This window comes from Melanotaenia boesemani, chromosome 1, assembly GCF_017639745.1.
Source record: "Melanotaenia boesemani isolate fMelBoe1 chromosome 1, fMelBoe1.pri, whole genome shotgun sequence".
NCBI lineage: Eukaryota > Metazoa > Chordata > Actinopteri > Atheriniformes > Melanotaeniidae > Melanotaenia > Melanotaenia boesemani.
Window position 1 is genome coordinate 11777580 of NC_055682.1, and position 14383 is coordinate 11791962.

Genomic DNA, 14383 nt, shown 5'->3' on the forward strand with positions numbered 1-14383 from the left:
GATCAGATTATTACAATTAACTGATTACTCTCAAATAACTAATTTTGATGTCACATAAATGGACTCAGTTTTTTAAAAAAATATTTAACTGAGAATGTTTTTAACATTCATGAAAATAGGTGGTGTTACACAATTAGCTGTAAATGAATCAATATAGAATCAAATTGGATTTTATCAAAGTCTAAATTAAATAGGCTGCTGGAAATTGAATCAATTCAGGAAATTATTGACAATACCCAGCTCTACTCGCACACATGCATGCACACATACACTTATAGGCTAATCAACAGCTTATATAGACAGACATTCACACACATCTATCAGCCACTAGTCCAGTTCTTTTAGCTCTCCTACACTCTTTAAAGACTCAATACAACAGTTACAACAGGACACCTATTTTCATGTTGTGTTAATCTAAACAACACTGTGTCATTTTGACATGCAAGTTTACCATAAATACAACATGTTAACATCAATATTCACTGCAACAATAAAAATCAAAAAAGTGATTAACAACGACTTTCCCCGATGTGATTCAAGTACCAGTAGAACATTTTTTAAAAATGCAACTCAACTTAGATAAGCGACTGTCCAACCTTATGAGGGGTCCCCAATCTTTTCCATGCAGTGGCCTTCCGGTGGAAACCTCAGTCATTAACACATTTAACCAACAAGCATAAAAGCTCACATCATTTACAACCATATTAACACAATAACAATCTGATTAAGTCAACAAGTTTTTTCATTAGCATACAACCTCAACTAATACAATGTTTCTTAAAGTTTATAGCTGTGTCTAAGTTGGACAAGGACAGATGTGAATAGTATGTGTACAGACTAGTATAGCAGAGCAGCCTAAGTATTAATTTATCCACCTATCAATTTAACACATCACATAATATTAACTAATATTTCATCTATGACACTAGGAAATTCCATATAGTATCCACTGCTGTGTATCCAAGGTTGCAATACTTAGTAACTTTTATGTTTGCTGGCCCGGCCAGGCATATATCCACATAAATACACATGCTCTTACACACCCTGCCCCTAATTTCCTCAGCCACCCACCCTGGAAAATGTCAAGCCCCAGTTCCAGACAATGACCACTCCTGGCCTCACCCCAGCATCCCCCCAGCAATACAGCCAGCCAAGATACCAAGTCAGCTGATCAACATGATTAAAAACAACAGGGACTGACATGACGATGTAACAACACAATGGACTGGTAAAGGATAAAGGAGTTTAAATACTGAGGGACCAAAGTACAAATGAGAATCAGGTATGACAATTCAAGACCAGATGCCTGGAACATGAAGAAAAATACAAACAATACCCATGAAGATATACACTGCAAAATAAAAACAGGAAACAAGATAATCAGCGACCTAAAGAACCACCAAGACCAGAAACTAAAGAGAAACAGAAATCAAAACAAGAACCAAACCAAGAACATAGAAATTATGACACACATATTGTGATCGAGTGATATTAAAGCTCAAGAACTGAGAATAAACTGTACCAAGAGACCACAATACTCAAAAAAGTTTAATTTTATACAATAAATTACAATATGTAAAAGAATAAAATGCTTTAAAAACTTAAATTAGTGTTCTGAATACTGATCACATCACAAAAAAGGTGAAAGCCAACAATACCATCTGACCAAAGATGAATGAATACCAGCTTCACCATCTGGCTGATGGGTTACAAGGTTCATTAACGTCAGACTGAAAAACACCTTTGTACATCAGACAATTCTGAAACTAAACATAGAAATTTAAGTAACTTTTACACACCATCTTCTGCTTCTTTGATACCGTGTGTGCGACATTAGTGTGTATTGTAGATCGTGTGTGTTACATACAGTACATACACATCTCTGCTGCCCCACCTGCCACCACTCAGGTAACACGTAAATTAACTGAGTGTATTGTTTGCCCCTGAGCACCAGTTGCCAAGCTATGTGTCTCGGTTGTGAAGTAGCCCCGGTCTGTTCATAAAGTACCAAACGGCCAAGCCTAAAATTTGCCGACTGCCCACCTACTTAACAAGAAGACGATCAATTAATGGATGTAATGTAACGACCACCACACAACCAATGTTCGTAGAATTTGCCATTTGGTACAGCATGTGAAGCCATAGACCGAAATCCTGGGGGGTGGGGTGGGGGTGTCACAGGGGACATCACCCTCCACTTCTACGTTTGATATTGTCACAAGCCCCAGACCTGCAGTTCGTAGTGTTCCACAGTCTGCAGCAGATCACACTTACGGAAACTGTCAAGTAGCTTGAGGCTACAAAGTGCTCCAAACTAAAGGTTGAATGTCATACAGAGCCAAGAAAACCACAGAAAAAGGAAAAACCCACAGGAATTACCAAAATGTATCCCGGACGAGCCCCCTACTTATGTTATGACCTGGCTAGGGAAGGAAATAGCACAAAAGAATGATGCCCAGATGTAAAATGGAGTAACGCTGCATTGTCCTATGGCAGGTGGCAAAATAACAGAAACTGGGAGTGATGGGTGGGTGGTGCTGCTAAAATCAAATAAATCCATCAGTATGGATTAACCAAACTAAGACAAACAAATACACTACAGCAGCAGTACTGATAACTAAATGAAACAAAAAAAAGAAAAACAAAAACTGCTGTGAAATAAGACCGATCTATTTTGCTCAAATTCCCAAACAATAAACAGAAACCAGGATCACACACAAACTAAAGCAAACAGCCTTAAAAACTCAACACAAGTCAGACACAATTCACTCTCTCCAAATAACAAAAACTCAGAGTCTCTACAAGAGTCCAAGCTGTCATCCAGAACACAGCTGCCCCTGACTGAAGGGATGTCTCCCCCTTTATGTGTGGAGTGAAGAAGCATCAGCAGTGATTGGTCCAGAGGGCACCGAACCAGGAAGCAGGTGAGGAAGGTGTAGTGTAGTACAGCCATTCCCAGCCAGGTGATGAGACATGGTGATTTGCATGGCAGATGAAGTAATTGGTTGCACAGATGACATCCGTAAAAATTATTATTTAATAATAACCTTCATCTATACAGGCGGTCCCCTTAAGACATGCAATCTCATTTACAAGATAGACCTGTTTACCCAACCGAACATGCATGTCTTTAGATGCCACCTTCCACCTACTATATTATTGATATTGCTGGTTGAACATAGAAAAACCTGTATACAGAATGTAGAATATGTAGAATATATACTAACATAGAACAATGCTATAACTGCTATAATTACTTTCTGTAACATTATTTAACATGCTGAGGGCTTAACTCTGCAAGGCAAGTCGCAAAAGAACAGGAGAGAATAAGGGAGAGCTATCATACAGCTGAATATTTACTGTGCTGTACCTAGTAGTACAGTATATTAGATAAGTTAGTTAGATATAGTTAAATAAATTAAGATTTAAAAAAGATTATGTTGGAATGAGACAAGTTAAATTTAGTTCTAGAAAATCCGTCAGAGTGAGCACTTTGTCCAGGTGTCTGTAAAAATCTTAGGTGCCCCCTGCAGCTCAGGTTGTACACAGCGAAGTGTAGAGATGCTGCAGAGAATTCACAGTGTTGCTGAATGTATTTCATTAGTTTGACATTGGATGCTATTTGTCTGTAAATATTATGTTTAATTTTTTTGTGTCTTACAGATAATTGTGTTTACAAGTAAACTTATATGAAGTCATGTTAGATTTACAATACGTTTACGTTCATCCATTGTGGGAATACACAATGCTGACATGTTTTATTTTCTATACTTTCAGTTTTACGATGTATCAAGACTTATAATCAAAAACAAGAAAGGCAAGCCTTGTGCAATTTTTAAAGGACTTGTATGTTAGCTGGCTGTCTAATTTAGCAGTGACGCTAAATGAGGGCAGTACATTTAGTATTATGTATGTAATGTTTAATACTATTACTGCTACAGGAAGACCTTTATTTAAAATGCACCTTGAGGAACTGTATAGGTCTAAAGAAGGATGTAGCGTGACTTTATGATTATGCAGTGCGGAAAGTAAATAAACCAGATGGCATGACCTATGCCCCCGGACAACTGTGTACTTCATTTCATTAATATAGACAAATAGTTACAACACTGAAGGTTTACATTAGGATACACAATTAACACTTTAATATTTATATTTATTTTTAGTTTATTTAGTTTATTTTTATTTGCTAAATGTCAAACAGAAAAAGTAGCCATCTGTCTTGTTGTAATGTCACCAAGTCTCATTTATACTGTTGGTCTCTTTCATTTACCATTTGCAGCCTGCGTAGAAAGGAAAAAAAGAGGAGAAAAAACGAAAGGGGGCTGCAGCAGCCAGGCCAGGGAAGCAGCTCTCTGCTCTGCTGGATAAAGCAGCTTTCAAGCAGCAAAGAGGATGAAGAGGTAGATAATGAAGAAGAAAGGTCAGAGTCAAGACCAGAGTCATGTTAACTCTTTAGGGCCTTTAAAAGCTCAGATTTTAAAATCCAACTGTTCCTTTAATTTTATGGAAATATTTTAAAAGCTGTCCACAAAATGGTTTGGCGGTAGTAAATCAAGTACAAAGCTATATTAGCTAATCATATTACTTTGTACCAACAATGAATTATGTCCATGTTACAACACTTGCAGTAATATTGTATTTACCTCAATAGGCTATTATTAAAAATTTGACAACGCAAAATATTCATTAATTCTTTGTACAGCTTAGTCCACTATGGGTCGCAGGTAAGCTGGAGCCTGTCCCAGCATTTTAACAGGTGAGGGGCAGGGTACACCCTGGACAGGTCACCAGTCCATCGCAGGGCCAACACAAATGGGGACAAACAACCAGTCACACACACACTCACTCCAAGGGAGAATTATGAGTGACCAAATAACCTAACATGCATGTCTTTGGACGGTGGGAGGAAGCCAGAAAACGCAGAGAGAACCCACGCATACACTGGGAAAGCATGCAAACTCCACACAGAAAGGCCACCGCCCCCCAGGTACGAACCTCGCCCCAGCTGATGCTCAAACCAGTGACCTTCTTGCTGTGAGGCTGCAGTGCTCACACACCATGCAGCCCACAATGCAAAATACCCAATTAAAATTTGTCTGCAGAACACAGTAATGTAGAAGAGTATTAAAGTTAGGCCATGATGGTTACAGTTTGGTGTTAGTCTTACTGTTGTAATGTTTTTGTTTTTTGTTGTTTTCTTTTTTTACATCTCATATTGCTATAATAAGGCAGCTGGTGCTCCCACACACTTCACAAGGTGACCTTCTTTTTCACTGAGCTCCTGCCCCCCAAATTGTCTGTGCACACTTCAGTGAGGCTATAAATGCAAAAACACTTGTAGATAATTATATATTTTACCACCAGAGGGCAGCAAACTCCTACACATGGTGAAATCTGCTAGGTAAAGTATCAGAGTACTAAACAAAGAGGAAATTAAATTCTTAATGCAAAACAGACTGTTTAATTCACTTCAGCCGAATATAGAAATGTCAGTTCACTTATATTTCTTCTGACAAAATCAACTTTATCTTTCCATCATATATTTATTTTCATTCATTTCCCAGGTTTTCCTTTTCTCAACTCTTTAGCCAGAAACATGCAAAAAATATGGTGGAAAATGTGGTTTCTTTGCAGATCTCCACCCTCTGGATGGTTAGTTTTCCTCCCATGCTTTTTTCATGTAGCAAACTGGAGAAATAATTTAATTCCAAAATCCTTAGGAACCAGAAACATGGCATGAAATGAAAATTTGACACTGCATATGATATAAATCACCTTTTTTTATAATTAACTTTTGTTTTTTGTTTTTCTGTTTTTTTTTTGTTTGTTTGTTTGTTTGTTTATTTTGTTTTTTTATATTCTGAAAATTCAAACAAGTTATAACTGAGTTTATTTAAACATTTAACAGAGAAGGACTGCATTTTCTGGATAAAACATCAAGCCCTATTGATACCTTAATGGACAACCTTATCCCAGCATAAGTGACAGTATATATTTTGAATACTTTTTCTATTATTTTTAAAGGTCCTCTGCTCCACCCATAATATGAACACATGCACAGGAAATACTATTGTTCCAAACAGGAAATGCTGAGAGTTGGGGGCTTAAAGGACAATGAATTTGAGGAGCAAATGACCACAGAATGACAATATGAGTGACTGTGATAGTAAAACAGAAAAAACAACATACCCTGCCTGGAATAAACTTTTTATGTCATAACATTTCAGTTTTAACTGTCTTTGACACTTATCAAACTCATAAACACACAAGTATTATAGGTGCACATACTGAAGGCACCATAGAGAAGTGAGCCCCCCAGCCATGAAAACTGAGCTGGAATCTTGGTCTGTCTCTAGCACCCTTCTTTTCGACAGCTGGTGTAAGAAGGATGTGTTACTCTGATTGTGGGTGGTTGGTTTTGTGCTACTATGCTTTTGTCCTGCTGAGTTAAAGAATACAATATAATGTAGACAGTAAGATTTAAGACACTGGTTAGTATTTACATTTTAAATTTGAAGCTCAAGTTTCAAATTTTAAATCACAGTTTGCATTATCATCAAATTAAGGGGATAGCTTCAGCTCAAACTAAAAAATACCTCAAAGGAATGCAAGGTCATTTCTTACTGATTATTAAATGTGTCCCACACCAATGTAAAACAAAGATAAATTTATTACCAAATTAGTTTTCCTGCAAAACATTGTTAAAATAATAATAAAATTATTCTTTGATTCTACTGAAATAGCAGGATATTTATCAGTGAATGCTCAGCCAAGCAGGCGAATTAGATTAAAGAAATTATATTAAAGATAGAAGAGATAAACTGTCCTCAAAGGTACAGCTCTACTTGTAAAAATGACCAAATCCAGTTTAGATTGGAATTAAATCAAAAATCTTTAATCTCTTCTTATCTATGTCTTTATCACTCACTCATACACATATTCATTCACACCAGATGATGTGCAGCAATCTCCATGCCCAAGTAGCAGACTGCGACAGAGAGTCCAACTCCCTCCCTCCCTTTCTGTGTCTGCAGTCCTCTCCTGTCCCAGGCAGCACTGCTTCCTTCGTTTCCTGCAGTCCTGTCTGACCACTCATCAATAAGCTGTATTAGCCCATCCCTAATCATACCATGAGAGAGAGAGAGTACAGCAGCCAGGCTAAGTGCATCACTGTGTTTGTGTGATTGCATGTGAGCAGTTGGAGAGGGAGGAGGGAGGGGTGTATCCTAGCAGGGAGCTTTTCCCTGTTGTAGTAACCAACCACGCGCCGACTGCCAGCCATTACTTCACTGCAGCAGCAATCAGCCCCTTCGTACTTAGTGAGCCAGACACAGTAACCTGTCTGTCCCCTCCTCTTTTCACTCGCTCTCTGCATATTCAGCAGAGCTGCCCTCCTCTCCTCCTCATCACTTTGCCACTCCTGCGGCATTGCTCTTTTGCTTGAAGGGGACACTGGCCTGCTCCTCAGCACTGATTCTGCATGACTGTCACAAAGGTAAGACCACTTTTAGATCTGGGAGCAACTTTCACACATTGCTGTAATTCAGAGTTGTATGCGAGGACAGTTGGCATTAATTCAAGCATTCTTCCAATGCGTGTGATTTTGTCGGATGATGAGTGAAGACGAGTTTTGAGTGGTATTGAAGTTCTTGAGGAGAGCCATGTTATCTGGATGTTATTGCCTAATGGTATGCTTTCTCACATCTGTGATGCAGTCTTTCTACATTAACATCAATTTGGGCATGTGGAAGTTATTCCCTTAACTGTGTTGGAGCTGTTTAAACTCTATTAAATATACTTTATATCTAACAAAGCAATTAAATATCATGCCAGGTAAAAAAAATCCCTATTGTGTCATTCTCTAAAGATTATTTCACATATGTAATAATAATAATGCTTCACTGATTTAGTTGCGTAAGGTCTTTGATTAATTTGTTTTCATTAAAAGTAACCAAAGTCAGGCCTATGCTGATTCAGTGTTTTGATTGCATGTCCTTAAATGCCCTGTTGTGGTTTTCATACAAATAAACATTACATTTACCATTATTTTTTCTCATTTTATGGCCAAAATATACCTTGAATGAAAACTTAATTTAAGCATTTTGAGATTCCGGGTGTGACAGTAAGTCATATTGATTTTGTTTTTTATTTATTTTTTTTTTATTTATTTATTTTTTAACCATGTTTTTGCAACAATTGTTCATCCTGTGGGGATAGATATAAGTCATTCCAGTGTCCTGCCAACAAAATATTAACAGTCAAGTGTGCTGGTCATCGTAGTCTGTGCTTAAAGTGCAGCAGCCAGTTGAATCCTCTTAATCAATTAACAGAGAGAGAGAGAGAGAGGAAGACACACAGAGGAAACTGGCACACCTACTCCTGTGTAGAGAATTAACCTGGACCAAAATAGATGACCTACTGAAGACATAGGACAATGGCCTATTTTCTATACTTGTGGTCACACACCTGCAAGTTCCACCACAGAGTTAAGCTGATGAAGAATGGTTAAGCTTGTGGTCCAGGTTGCAAATTTGACACAAATTTACAGACAGCAAAGTACATTTTTCTGCTTGTGTGAGAAATTGTGTGGGAGGTATGTGTGCTGCTGCGTAGGTGGAAGATCTCTACTATGAGAACTGAGAGAGGGAGGTCAGGTGCTCATGTGTTGGCAATCAGCCACAGCCCCAATCTGACTGTAGACAAGGCCAAGAGGGTCTGAAGAGAATAAATAATAAACAGCTATGTTTTTGTCTTTCCTGGCATTTTAATGTTTACCTTAAAAATGATGGAAATTAAGTGGGGAGAATAATAAGAAAAAAAGGTTTAATATGTTTGTATACTGAAATAAAAGGTATGAAAGTACATTATTGAGGTGTGTGTGTGTGTGTGTGTGTGTGTGTGTGTGTGTGTGTGTGTGTGTGTGTGTGTGTGTGTGTGTGTGTGTGTGTGTGTAAAAGATAATGCATGTGGAGAAGCAGGGAGACAGTCAAGGGAGCTGCTTCCATGCTCTGCCTGCCAACAGCAGAGAAGTCACCTTGGGAAGGATACAGGACACGAGCTTCTGTGCTGACCGGGCTAAACAGTCATCTTCCCCTCAGCACTCAGACACAGCATGACAATATTCTGGCGAGAAAGGCCTTGCAACGCCCACTTAGCTTCAGATCAAGAATGATACAATACATCTTTATTGTCAGACACATGTCTGGAATTTGTTTGTCTGGCCTAACTTCGTATCATTTATAAGATATAGATAGATTTATCCATATCCATTATTTATAATGTCCTGCATAGCTGCTTTTTGCTGTGCATGGCTCATCTGTATGTTTATGCACACTATTTGCTACATGGAACACTCACTATGGGTGATAAAGGCAGAGAGCTGTTGAAACATTTGATGTCCAATCTAAATCTAGAAGAAAACAAAAGTACAAGAAGTTTGGTTTGGTTGCTTTAACCAATTTGAGGTTTCTTCATCCAGTCGTCATCATCCAATCCAAACATCAACACTTGTAAAAAAAAAAAAAAAAAAGCACCTTACTCATTAAACTCAAAATCTTTCCTTTTTTAACATTCATCTAATAAAACACTATTGTGGTTTCTTTATAAGATAAATTTTCTCTTAGTTTCTTGCATGACTACACAGCAAATGCCACACTGTTCTAAACAATAAAGGGAACACTTAAACAACACATATTAGATCTTAATGATTAAAGTATTCCAGTTTAAAATCTGTATTTATTACATACTGATACACCCCCAGGTTGGGAAACACTGGTCTAGTCTATCAGTGCACTCCCCCAGCAGAGCAATGTGTCATTACTTGCTGTAAAAAGCACTCAGAAACAGTTCCACGACTTTTAATTGAGCCAGAAAAAATGACCCAGCCACCTAAACTTCCCAGTAAAGCATCTCAGAGATGTATTAGGAAAAGCTGGTCAATTTAAGACCTAAAGGACATAAAACATCTGCTGTTATTGTTTTAGTTCCAGATGGGGCGGCTGTAGCTCAGGAGGAAGAGCAGTTGTCTTTCAGCCGGAAGGTAGGCGGCTTGATTCCAGGCTTCCACTAACTATATGTCACAGTGTCCTTGGGCAAGACACTTAACCCCATGTTGCCTATCAGGGTGTGTGTGTGTGTGAATGTGATAAGTAGTGTAAAGCGCTTTGAGTGGTCAAACTGACTGGAAAAGCGCTATATAAGTACAAGTCCATTTATCATTTACATCCAGCAACACAAAGAGGATAAACATGTTTATACAGAGCGGTTCGGTTCAGGCCGGTGCAGTCTGATATGCTATTTTGTGTGTTTCCATTATAAAAGGGACCCATATAAGCAAACCATACCACACTATTTATGGACCCCTTCAGTTGTAGGTCCATTGGAAACTGCTAAGGTACTGTTAAGGCGGAGCTGCTGGCATCTAACAATAAAGCACATTGATTGGCGGACAGAAAAACATCACTGCCTAAGCAAGTGCAAAAACAAACAAACATTTAGTTTGTGGTTCAGTTGGACGGTGGAACGATAATAGAAAAAGGATGCCTGCAAACAGCAGTAAGGTCTGGTTGTACAATGTGGTATATATCATTCGTACAAACAACCAAAAGCCAAAAAGAACAAAAATGAGCTGCTGGTTGGTCTCAATTGTTGTTTGTAGCGTCACGTTTTTTGTCTCACCATGCCCAGTGGCGGTCCAACTTGCAAATGGAACGTTAACCTGAAACGGCTGGACCATTCTAAAACTTATGAACCGTAGTGGCCCAGACGAACTGCTCAGTGGAAACAGGGCCTAATATTCAGCAGGTGCTTTTCTCTTCTGAGTGCAAGTATATCGACAACAAAGCAGACTTAAACATATCAGTGACGAAGTGTTGCTGGTTTCATCATCTTATTACTCGTCTCTGGAGATCTGGAGATCTACTTGTTCAGTCATATTGTGTTCTTGCTTTGTCGATCTGGTTGCACACCAGGCTGACACAGTGCTCAATACTTTTCAATGCTACTCATTAGCAGCCAACTTTATTAACACTCTGTTACAGACAACAGCACACAACAACCCCTGCTTGGTTACTATGCACCACCTAGTGGTCTCCAACTCACCACATCCATGTTAATATATAACCATGGATAAAAAAGCTAAAAAGACAGGTTGTCAAAAGCTTTTGTGCTTTAGTTTAGTGTGGTATTAACTGATAACTTCAACAACCATTAGTTAGGACTAAAGAATATATAAGATATTAATACATGGTCACAGATATTCTAAAAAAAAGTGGTATATCCAAAGCAGACATGAGTTAAGTTCTCTTTGTGAGTGGGTTTGCAGGGTTATCCCATATATCACACACATACAGGTGAAACTCCAAAAATTTTAATATTTTGCGCAAATAATTCAGTAATTCAACTGAAAAGGGGAAACTAAAATATTATATAGACTCATTACATGTAAAGTAAGATATTTTAAGCATTTATTCATTATAATTTTGATGATTATTGCTTACAGCTTATGAAAACCCAAAAATCATGATCTCAGAAAATTTTAAAATTACATGAAATTGGTTTAAAAAAATGGATATTGAATACAGATATGTTGACCCTCTGAAGAGTACAGTCACGCATATGAACTCAGTACTTGGTTGAGCCCCTTTTTGCCTGAATTACTGTGATACGGCGTAGCATGGATGTTATCAACCTGCAGCTCTGCTGGGCTGTAATGGAAGACCAGGATGCTTCAATAGCGGCCTTCATCTCTTCTACATTGTTCGGTCTCATGTGTCTCATCTTTCTCTTGGCAATAGCCCACAGATTTTCTAAGACGTATAGGTCATGAGGGTTTTTCCATTGAAGTTTATCATGCAGATTTTTGCAGTTATTCCATTCAATCAAAGGGAACTTATTAAGTGCAAAAGTTATTTTACAAGTTATATTATGAAGGATTTTGCAATGAAAGCTTAAGAAAAAATAGAGGAACATTGTTTTCTTAAGATGCTTTGTGCTGCATGCCACACCGCCCTTAGCTATGAAGCAGAAAACTGCCAGCACAGCGAGCACATCAGGGGCATCACATGAAATTATTGTTACTATATCTGGACACGCTGTTCTCGTCTGCTTTGTGATAATGTGTTTGTGTATGAGTGCATGAGTATGTGGACATGAGAAGGAGGGCACAGATGTGAGTTGGCAGACACATTATGTGTGGGTGGGTGGATAACTTCCACTGCTGCTAAATTGTAAGAGTATTAGTGATCTTATGATACAAAAAAAACAAGAAAAAAAATCTCTGTACCTATTGTTTCTTTATTTTTTTCTTTTTACTAAAACTGTGTGAATTTGTGTGTCTTCATGTTAGTATTTACATCCTCAGTTTTGTTCTGTTTGAAATGAGGGCTGGCAAGTGAAAGCCTGTAACTTCCAAATGCTAGCTTTTAAAATATAAGCAGGATACATACATGACAGTAGAACAACTCAGCCTTTATTTTGTTTCATTAAAGTTCATGAAGTTCAACAACAGAGGGTCTACTTACAGAGAATGTTTTGCACGCTTTCTCCAGCATTTATTGTAGCCCAGAGTTACCTTCCTGTCAGTTTCAGTTTTGCTCTGAGTTCACTGGGCTTAAAAGAGAATCATAATGGCCACTCTTAGTGTCTCAGTAAAATAACTGACCTCTTCAGCAGACTGAGGTCACTCAGCCAAATGACCTCCAGCCAGAGACGTAAGGGCAGCATAAGCGCAGAAGAAATGACTTGTGTTGCATATTAAATGCAATTTCTCAGCATTTAGCAGATTATCCAAATGTGCCGTAAAGTATGACGACAATTTGCTGGCACGGAAACAGTAGAACAGACCATTTGAGCTCTTCTGTTGAATACCCCCATGATTAAAAGCTACAGCTTGCAAGACGACCCCTTAAATGCTCCAGTTGTTTTTGGTGGGATACCACAGAAAGAGTAGTGTGCCAGGGCTGCTTGGGGGGGAGGGAAGAAGGACAGAAGGACACTGAGGTGACCAAGACAGGAGGGGGAGGGCTGGCCTTTAGAGTAGCCCCTTTTGTTCTTTTCTAAACACCAGCAACAGTTCTCCCCAGTTAACACTAAAAAAAAGCCCATGTGGTGATAAATGTTTGCTACCAGAGAACATATAAGCATGCTCTCACGTCTAAAACTCAGTCAAACACATAAATACACATTACCATTGAGCAAAAGCTTTACATTAAAACTACTGACGTGGATCCAATATAATTCAAAGTAACATTCCAGCTGTGTTGAGTGTGTTTGCAATTAAATATCTGCAAACACCCCAATTATGAGGAGGCCCATGCTGCTCTGATGTCAAGCACACATATGTGGTTGGAAAGACGTCTGAAAGCCATTTTCAAAGTGTTTATGGTACAGCTTCTGCTGTTAACTGTAAGGATGTCAGGATCTACGAGACATAAAACCATTCAAGATTTGTTTAAAAGAAAATGCTGTTCTTTTCTCATTTAAGATGATTTTACAGTCATTTTGCTTGTCAAAGTGAAACAGAAAACAAACATTTGCAGTTGAAAAGCTGTACACATGTCTACGCACATCTCTAGGCACATCCATGCTTACTGTTTGAATTCTTTACTTGGGGCACCTCGCCCACTATAAATCTTAATTGAGTCTGATTTAGACCGCTGGCCATTTGTCAAGTTTAGTGTTTACCCGCACGCTCTTTCCCTCTGCCTCTCTGTCTCTCACACACACACACTGACTGGCACATTAAAATGAAAACTAAATCACCAACCTAGCAACCCAAAATCTGCAATTCCTAAAGTAGGAAAATTATACAACAGCTTAGCAGATTAAGAAGACTAAATCCAGATTTAAGCTTTTTTGTTTATTTTTTTACACTCCATTCTAATAGAGCAGCTAAAAGAAAGAACCCGTGGGGAGCAAATTGCACGTGAGAAGAGATAAAAAAAAAGTGTGAGAAAAAAATAGGAAAAAAAGGAAAATAGCTGTGAGAAAGCTATAGAAAAGCATTCACAACAGGAAGACATTCAGATCTCATGAGCTCATTGTCTGTCCAAAAGCTTCCCATAGCCTCCTCAGTGTGTGTGATTGTCTGTAAAAACTGTACTTTTCATTTCTGTGTAAAATTTTTCTTTAAAAAAACAAAGAAAGGAATGGCATTTCCAAAAGAGTTGGGAAACTCTTCTTTCCTCTTGTCACTGCTTAAATCATTCTTACACTGCAGATGCTTTCAGATGTAGAGCAGATTACCTTCTTGCCAAAATATGATTTGAATTTACTGTGGAAAGAGCACAGGGGGAAGCTTTGTTGTTGCTTTTGTTGGATTGAAGCATTCATTTTTAGATTCTCCTTTGGGAATCTGCTGAAATGAAATAGGAGGAAATTG

At 38.3% G+C, this 14383-nt stretch overlaps 1 protein-coding gene across 1 annotated transcript in view; it reads left to right on the plus strand.

Moving 5' to 3' along the window:
* The first annotated feature begins 7227 nt into the window (after positions 1-7227).
* Positions 7228-14383, plus strand: part of coro2ba (coronin, actin binding protein, 2Ba) — a 39850-nt gene continuing 32694 nt past the window's right edge. The window contains exon 1 of the mRNA XM_042012293.1: positions 7228-7498. Coding sequence (XP_041868227.1) covers positions 7484-7498 — 15 coding nt within the window. The 5' untranslated portion in view covers positions 7228-7483. The remainder of the gene's footprint in view (positions 7499-14383) is intronic.